Source organism: Patella vulgata, chromosome 9, assembly GCF_932274485.2.
Source record: "Patella vulgata chromosome 9, xgPatVulg1.2, whole genome shotgun sequence".
Lineage (NCBI taxonomy): Eukaryota > Metazoa > Mollusca > Gastropoda > Patellidae > Patella > Patella vulgata.
In genome coordinates this window covers 4,709,584-4,719,486 of record NC_065887.2, presented here as the reverse complement: position 1 = coordinate 4,719,486, position 9,903 = coordinate 4,709,584, and the positions used below count along the sequence as shown (strand labels likewise).

At 37.6% G+C, this 9,903-nt stretch overlaps 1 protein-coding gene across 1 annotated transcript; it reads right to left on the bottom strand.

Moving 5' to 3' along the window:
* Nucleotides 1-510: 510 nt before the first annotated feature.
* Nucleotides 511-6,236, bottom strand: LOC126831600 (39S ribosomal protein L10, mitochondrial). The gene is made up of 5 exons (XM_050562193.2): nucleotides 6,174-6,236; nucleotides 5,083-5,270; nucleotides 3,688-3,860; nucleotides 3,047-3,183; nucleotides 511-851 (listed from the first exon to the last, which is right to left on the bottom strand). The coding sequence occupies exons 1-5, from the start codon at nucleotides 6,190-6,192 to the stop codon at nucleotides 628-630; spliced, it is 741 nt and encodes a 246-aa protein (XP_050418150.1). The 5' UTR covers nucleotides 6,193-6,236; the 3' UTR covers nucleotides 511-627.
* Between the last annotated feature and the right edge of the window lie 3,667 nt (nucleotides 6,237-9,903).

The following is a 9,903-nucleotide window of genomic DNA, read 5'->3' as shown; positions in this document are numbered from 1 at the left end:
TTAGTTTATAGTTTTCTACCAGGTAGGCCTACTTCAAAACCTTGACTGAGTTTGATCGTGAACATGTTCTGCTTAGACTAAGTATAGATAATCAGTTTGATTGCTCGATACTCTTGAACAAGATAAATGTGCAATTAATCTGATTATTTTGGGATTACGTCTGGGGACATCAGCCACACTGTTGGCTTGTTTTTTTTATTATTCTATTATTATTTTAATGTCCGTTCTAGCCATAAACACAAAGTATACACCTAATGGACGAATATTGATTAAGGTGCATCGTAATCAATAGTCAACTGTGTAAGATATTCCTCTCAACCAATAGTAATATTTGACTCCCCCCAGTGGGAGTTGACAATGGAGGCCACGTGTTTTCATGTTCACCAGGTATCGTGCTATTTCTCATGAAAATCGACCGCGGTTGCCATCCGCCTGTCTATATATGAAGTCATAATCAGAGTAGCTATCAGATGTGTTTAACTTCAAGTTGAATTAATTAACCATGTATGCTTTGATTCTCAATTTTTAATTTCACTATCATCAAATGTTCACATGGTAGCACTATAAAAATTCAACCTGTTTTTTCTATCCATATTTTTTACTCCTCGAAGTTTTGAAAAATATTGATCAACTTTTTTTAACATTAGATTGACTATCAGTTTTTTTCTGTTTAACCAATTGTTCTAAATTTACTGATAATGTCTGTTGATGACTTCCTAATAAGGAATAAGTGTTTGATGCACTACGTCCTAATATGGTGAGTAATTCTCCACGTAGTTGTTCTATATCTGGTAGTTTGGCTATTGACATTAATTCATCTCGTGTTAAGATTCTGCTGTCGATTAAAGCTCCTGTAAGGAAACAAAATAACATTAGTTTAGTAATGATGCACAAGGCGGGGATGTTCCATGTCAGTGCGAAGACGTTCTACATTACAATCGAGTGATGCGGTATTCATTCCACTCAGTCATGAAAACAGAGGTGGTGCGAGAGAGAGAGAGAGAGAGAGAGAGAGAGAAAGATAGGGTTCAACGTCCACTCGCTACAAACTAGGTCATTTCGGGACTAACACATTATTTAATTTTATTTCAATAATTCACTTGCACGTAGGAGTCTTTAGCAGTGGGAGGAAACCAGAGGACCCGGAGAAAACCCACAAGGTTGGACAGGTGACCCTACTCCAGGTCACGTACAACCGGGGATTCAAAACCATGCTAGTTGACTCAATTTTATGATACAGGGCGCATAAGCTAACCATTCAGCCATCCAATCCCCCAGAGGTGGTGCGAGTAGAGTCATAACGTAAATAAACACACAGAATATGTTTCACCTGTCATGGTTGGCTGAGATATTTACTTATACATTGTAGTCGAAATCCCCCTTTTCATGCGATCCCCGTTTCACACGAAATTAAACTCTAATGTCCTACTGTTCTGCTCCGACTAATGAAGACAGACTATGAGTGTGCTATGAGGGAAATTTTGTCTGGGTAGCGGCACCATGGCCTACTGTTATATCGAATTCCAACTGCCAAAGGATCTTTTACGTGCACGCCAATGTATACACGGGACCTCGTTTTTTTTTTTTTGTCCCATCCAAATGACTAGACAGCTATTCTTGTCATACCCTCCTTCCTGCACCACTGACAAGGGGAAACCACGTCAGATAATCCTGATGAACATTCTCCGCCAATGCAGGGATCAAACACGCGACCTCCAGGCTAGCGAGCACGCGCCTTACCCACTTAGCCACTGTGCCATCATTTAATCTTGCGTATTTAGATAACGAGGGTCCAATTTACAAGTATTTAATTTCCCAATCACTGTTCAAATATAAAAAAGCCAATTAATTACTGATGTATAATGATTAAATAGGACGTTATTTTCAACAGTTGTCGAAAAATCAAATGCTTGTAAACTAAGCGGTCACCTTTCAACTTGACACATATTAGATCATTTGGGGCGAATTTGGGGTGACAATTACAAATTTTCATACAAAGATTTAATGAATATAACAGAAATAAGGGATAAATAACACCCGGGTCACAGTGTTTCGTGCCCAGACTTAAAGGGGTGATATGGGAGATTAGCTTTTGAATTTTAGGTAAGCCTCGATCATCATTACTAAAGTCGGTACGATAAAAAACAAAGTCTCGATTAACCACTTTTACGTTTTACTATTTTTCCAAAAATGTTATTCCAAATCGCTTATTATCGCAGGTTAGTGATGGCATCGAGAGTTGATTATGGTATGGATAAGTTAATTAATGTTTAATTAATAATTTAGATAACATTACAGGTCTAAAGAAAGACCTGCAATAGACAGATTTAACTCTTGCATAATGCATGTTTAAACCGTTAGCGGATAAACATTCCTGGAACGCCCAGAAATGGATGTAACCTCTGGTGCCTCTTACATATATGTGAGACAAGACTTGAAGTTCAAGTAACCTGGACGGCCAGAAACTACAGCCTCACACTGCTAGAGATTATTGCCTCACGTCACCACTTGACTCAATGACAGACCTTATGATGTAATGCTCAAGCATTAAACCTTTCTGCCAAATATTTTGTCACTGAACCACCGCAGCTCCCAAAAAGCCTAAACAGAAAATGCCAACCATTGACGTCAGACAAGACATCCAACTAATGAACATCTAAACTCTAAACCATGTGTTTGAACAATTCACTTCAATTAGAATCAGAGTGTGATGGACAGAAAGACAAAATAAACCATGACGGGACAGAAAGACAAACCATGGCAGGACTAAATATGACAGGACAGAAAGACAGTATTATCCATGATGTTACAGAAAGTGAGTATTATCCATGACCTGACAGAAAGTTTGTATCATCCATGACCTGACAGAAAGACTGTATTATCCATGATGTTACAGAAAGTGAGTATTATCCATGACGTGACAGAAAGTTTGTATTATCCATGACCTGACAGAAAGTTTGTATTATCCATGACGTGGCAGAAAGTGAGTATTATCCATGACGTGACAGAAAGTTTGTATTATCCTTTTAAGATTATAAAATCTTACCTATCAGGTGAAGTTGTGATGTTTTTTTCGTTACTTTGACCATTTCCTTTATTTGAATATCATCACTTACAATATAATAATTATGTCCAATAAACAACGGTAACATATTTACATACTTCGAATCTGTTACAGCCCGTCTGAAATAATAAAAAACAGTGACATATTTACATACTTCAAATCTGTTACAGAGAGTGAGAGAATTTAACGTCCAGTGGGAGGACACCGGAGGATCCAGTGGAAACTCACAAGGTTAAACAGACAACCCTACTTCTTGTCAAGTACAACCTGGGAATCGAAACCCCGCCACTTGACTCCATGACAGCCCCTTGATCCACGGCACATGCCTTAACCATTTGACCCCGACAAATTGAGTTAATAAAACTAATCAATGTCAGGTAAGTTACGGTACATAAGCAATCCTGTCATCCCAGAGATAATAAACAAAATAAAAGTCCCAATGTATACACGGGACCTCGCCATACAGTGTACTATGAGGGAAATTTTGCCCGACCAGCAGCGCTACGGTCTACTCTTATATCGAATTACAACTGTCATGGGTCCTTTTACGTACATGCCAATGTGTACTTGGTACCTCAGTTTTTAGTCCCATCCGAACAACTACATGTACAATAAACTGTTACCTCATTAAATTATTATTAAAGTGAACCAGATTCATTCCGTTATTGATTAATTGATTTCTGATCGCTTTAAATTGTTCCGCTGAACCTGGTAGTGACTGACACACGGCTATCATTTTTCTCCTTTCAAACATCTCTAAACATCGACGAAACAGAAACTCTTCGTATGGATTCACCTGGAAAAAAAATATCATAAAAACTAAGCCTTCTTCATTAGCCCAGTCGTAGAAAAACGGGACCTTAAACCCCATTTCATTTTTTTTTTTACTCAAGTTAAAAGTACATGTACATTATGTATACATAAGAGCTAAATCTGCCTATGGCAAGCCTTTATTTTGGCCTAAATGTTATAGAAAATGAAATGAAATGGAGTTTAATGTCCTACTTTTCTGCTCCTAACCTGGGCTAATGAAGACGGGCATACGCCATACAGTGTGCTATGAGGGAAATTTTGCCCGGACAGCGGCACTATGGCCTACTCTTATATCGAATTCCAACTGCCAAGGGATCTTTTATGTGCACGCCAGTTTGTACACGGGACCTCGGTTTTTCGTCCCATCCGAACGACTAGACAGCTTTCCTTGTCAGCCCCTCCGTCCTGCATCATTGACAAGGGAGAATCACGCCGGAAAATCTGGATGAACTTTCTCGCCCAATGCAGGGATCGAACACCCGACCTCCAGGCTAGCGAGCTAGCGTCTTACCCACTTAGCCACGTGATCCCCTAAATGTTATAGAAATTATTATTAAGACATTTATTAACATGACATGACTATCACCAACTCTCTAGAGCAACAGATGGCATAGATTTAAATGGATTAGAACGCCCACAAGATTTGAATGGATTAGTATGCCCGCGGGGCAAGATTTAAAAATTTAAAGATAAAAGGGGTTTAACGTCTACTCAACACAAACTAGGTCATTTTTGGACTAACCTATGGTTCAATTTTATCTCAATAATATCGCTTTAGCATTGGGATGACCCGTTGGAAACCTGCAAGAATGTTAGATATAAAGAAAATGTTTGAAACACTTAAATCTGAAAACAGTTTTTGTAAAGCTTCTTCATTGAGGTTGAAGACAACAAAATAATGTAATTTGATCTTGTCCCGTAACTCAATGATCAACGTACATCACACGAAATATTGTGGTTTAATGTCATACTTTTTTGCTAATGAAAAGACAGGAAAACTGTCATGCAGGGGAAGTTCCAATCTGAAGGACTAGACACTGTGAATTGTGTCACAAACAAGAGGAAAGTAAAAAACAATCGCTAAATGCCACTCAAGGATTATAAGAGGAAACTAGACTCGAAACCCGGAACGAGTGTGCAATATTTCATATCACAGAGTTACATACTTATTGTATTCATTCAAGAATAATGGTCTTATATCTTACTTCTTTAGTCTCTTGTAAAAGTTGCATAGTTTTACCAGCACAAATATCGGCTGGTTTTAAGCCTTTTGGTTTAAACACTGGTTTCACCAACGCCTCAAATAATCGTCTGGGTAATCTGTCTACTTTCGGTTTTTGAATGTTGACTCGCTTATGTCGAACTTGTGAAAATGTTGGGATGAACAACGAACCTATAAATTATGATGGTAAGAAAGAAACATAATTAGGACCGTTTATAAATTATTATTTTACATGTACATTTGTATGAGACAATTAAAAAAATCTTTCTGTTATCTGTTTGATGTTACACTACAACTTGAGTGTCATGTTTTAGATGGAATTCCTATATTTAACATTTAGTTTTAAACAGTTCTGCACCAACATACAGTGGGCTATGAGGGAAATTTTGCCCCGACAGCGGCACTACGGCCTACTCTTATTTCGAATTCCAACTGTCAAGGGATCTTTTATGTGCATGCCAATGTGTACACGGGACCACAGTTTTTCGTCCCATCCGAATGACTAGACAGCTGTCCTTGTTAGACCGTCCGTCCTGCATCACTGACAAGGGCCAAACCACGCTGGAAAGTCTGGATGAACTTTCTCGGAATATGCTGGGATCGAACACCCGACCTCCAGGCTAGTGAGCCAGTGTCTTACTCACTTAGCCACCGTGACCCCCTCGACCTCAGCGCCTTGAGAAAACGAAGTCCCAGACTGATCTTAAATTAGTTAATTAAGAAAATGTTTATATTTTATTTTATGTCTTTATGAAAAATACTAGATCATGAACCTATATAAGCTATCAATATTGATTGAAATGGACCAATATATAAATTATAATTCGTGTTCTTAATGTGGGAGATTATCGATAATAAAAATATAAATATATAGGCCTATACAGTATACTATAGAAAAAACTTGAAAATTTGGAGAATAACTTCGAAATTTTCATTTTATCGAATGTCTGATGGATTATACAGGACAGCGGCATCAACTGACAATATAAATAAAAAGATGTGAGGATGAACAAATTTGCAATATTTGTATCAGAGGATTTGTTTATGTGGAATGAAAGAAAATAAAAAAATAACCTTGTCTAAAAGCAGCCATGTTGCTGATAAACTAACGGATTGACTATCAAACTATGAATGGCTTGTAGTGTCGACTAAGCTTTAAAATAACGGATTGACTAAAAGATTGCAAGTAGCTGTTCTAACCAAGGGCCTGTTTCACGAAATTTTAACTAAGATAAAAATCCAAATTAGTTAAAATTTTGTGTTGTTGACGGATTGACTACAAGATTGCAATTAGCCGTTATAATTAGAACGTTAATTATAGACCCTACCTTCCGAGAGCAAGCTGTGTTGACATAATATTTTAAATGCATCATAAATCATTATTTAAAGGACAATATTGGTGCCAGTCATTATTGCATATGTGATAGAACTGGTTAAATACATTCCAAATATAATTTTAAAGGAGCTAAATCGCTAAAATATGGGACCAAGAAATTGACACAAATGGGTCGCAACACATATAATAATGTAATATGAATGTATATAAACTGATTTACATTCAATCGTTTCTGTTTTTATTGTAATTTCTAATCAGTTATGTTCGGCGAAATGCGCCAGAAGTTTCAATTGAACAACAATCTTTAGCGTCTGGTTATTCCCGTCTACACCGATGGTATTTATTGCGCATGCTCTCCAGATAAGAATTTACTGAAACGCATTATGGTACACGATTCGTGTACCAATGGTTAAATGTTTATTTTGTCTTGAATATTGGATATCAGAAGCCCATCTTTTCCTTTTAAGATCACAAGACCAATGTTGATTTAAATTGACAAATAATTCGTTTTTTCAATGTTGAAGATTTTTGATGATATTGAGTTAGAGACTTAGCTACTTGAACAGAGAGATCACTGCTACGATAGCTGAGTAATACAGGATTCGCGAATCGGAAGTGACGAACGCCAAAGGAAAACACGGGACATACCTCTATATAACTGGCTGAAGTACCGACTGATAACAGATACATGGGCGAATTTCTGCTCACTAATAATTCCTTCGGAGACCAAAAGTTGTTATATGGGACTGTAAGAGGATAGCTGACAATTCAATACAGTAATTGAATGTCATTAGATAAGAGAACACGAGAAAAATAGAAATAGTCCGTACATTCCCTTGTTTATATTCATTCTATAGGGGAGAGCGGGGCTAGTTCGCACCATTTTTAATGAAACCAACATATCTCGATAACTTTTGAAGCTACGTTACCGTAGACCAGTGATTCTCATGGCACACAGGTGTGCCACGAGATCTTCCTGTGTGTGCCGTTTAGTTTGAGCCATACTATGTGTCTATGACTAGTCTGTGGCTACAGTTGTATGCCGTCTATGATTTGCCATGTTTTTTATTTTGCAAAAAATCAAATATTTTTCATATATATTAAGTCGGGTGTGTCGCTGTTTTTTCATGTGTTTCAAGGTGTGCCGTTGGCACAAAAGGGTTGAGAACCACTGCCGCAGACCATACTAGATTAAAGACAGTGGAGTTGGCTAATTTACGGCATACATTAAATAGTTTTATTGAAAGGCGTATCCAAGTAATTTCATCTCAAAGTCACCATGTCCGAATGGGCGAACATCAAGCCTCGGCTGTATGACAGTAAGTGATATGTACCTACGCCTATACAATTGCGATGCGGCACCGGTAACTCAGCTATCGTAGCACTCGGCAAATCTCGGCAGATTCCGGTACCCTACATCTAACCTCGGCTGTATGATAGTAATTGATATGTACCTACGCCCATACATTTGCGATGCGGCTACCGGTTTACTTTAACAGGAAAACGTGCCGCTTTTACAAAAAAGTCCCAAAAATGGCGTCTTTTGTCGAGTGTATATAACTAAACGAGCAGAGATATTGTCTCGAAGCTGCTGGTTTGATATAATTCCCTGGTAATTCCCCAAACCCAATGCCAAACTTGACGTTTGTTGATATAATACACTCTCCACAGAAATCCCCATGGGCGCAGCCATTTTTCATCCGGGACCTTTAAAATAGTTCCAATATGGCGGAATTCGTCATACAGCCGAGATTAGATGCGTTGAATCTATCGAGGTTTGCCGAATGCTATCGTAGCAATGATCTCCGAGTTAAAATTATATTTGGAACGTGTTTAATTAGTTCTATCACATATGTGATAATGACTGGCACCAATATTGTCCTTTAATGTCTGTGAGGATAATTTTCAATGAACATCCAAGTTTCGGCATACCATAACATCTGGAAGAACAGTCACCATGTAGTCTATCATTATCATACATGCATGTCTTGACATTGTATCCTCATCCTATACAGTGACTTGTTTGTTTGTTGTGGAAACTTGAAATGAATGGAATAATAATAATAATAATAATAATTAAAAAACAAGATTGTTCTGAGTTGAGATTTAAAATGGCTCACAGACTTTAATTGTTACAATGACTTTGGTAGTTTATTCCATAGAAAAGGATGGCGTGCACATAAAAGATCCCTTGGCAGTTGGCATTCCATATAAGAGAAGGCTGTAGCGCCGCTGCCTGGGCAAAATTTCCCTCATAGTCATAGTACACTGTGTGGCGTATGTCGTCTTCATTAGGTTAGGAGCAGAACAGTAGGACGTTAAAACCCATTTCATTTCCTCCGAACTGTATATACATTGTCCCTACACTACTAAAAAGGAGGAACAACACTGGATAATCACGAACTTTCTTGGTCAACACAGGTCTCGAACACGGGACATCCAGGTTAGCCAGTCAATCTCTTACTCACTGAGCCACAAATGATGATGAGCGTTCAAATGACTGTTGTCTCTTTAACTTGTCTAAATGGGAGAGAGAGAGAGAGAAATGGGGATTAAGGTCCACTCGACACAAACTAGATCATTTCGGGACTAACATATGGTTTAATTTTATTTCAATAATTCGCTTGCGCGTAAGGGTATTTAGCATTGGGAGGAAACCGGAGGACCCTGAGAAAACCCACGAGGTTGGACAGACGACCCTACTCCTTGTCACGTACAACCGGGGTTTCGAAACCACGCCAGTTGACTCAATGACAGGCTTTATGATACAGCGCGCACCTGCTAACCATTCGGCCATCCAATCCCTCAAATTGTCTAAATGAAGATGTACAACAAAATAAACCCCAACAAATAAAACTCACGAACATTGTTCTCTCATTTATCACAATTTTAATAAATAAATATGAAGGAAATATCAAACAATGAAAAATAATTCGACTTTTATAATCTATAGACATCATGATGAATTCACAACAGAAAATTATTGCTTTATAAAATAGAACTATTTTTAAAGATGCATTATGTAATATTTAGATAAAGAACTGGCAGTTCTTGCTATAATAGTTCAAAAATAGATGACGAAAAGGGAATTTGTTGAAAATTTGAATTAACATACTTCATTCTGAGCGGAGTTATGGCCGTTTGAAGAACAGTGTAGTTTCGATTGTTATTGCTACCGTCGTTATGATAATAAACAAAGTCTTGATTATCCAATTTTTTAATTAAATTATTAACGGACAATCATGTTTGAATCCACTGACAATCACAACCATCCGATGGTTTAGAGAGTTGAAGATGGGTTTGGTACGTGAATAAACGTCTAATTAATGATTTATATATATAACAGGCCAAATGAAAGATCTGTAATAGGCAGATTGAGCTCTTACATAATGCATCTTTAAATTTCCAGTAAAACAATTTGGTATTGAAATGGTTTTCACTACACCTGTTGCCATGAAAGCTGGTCAA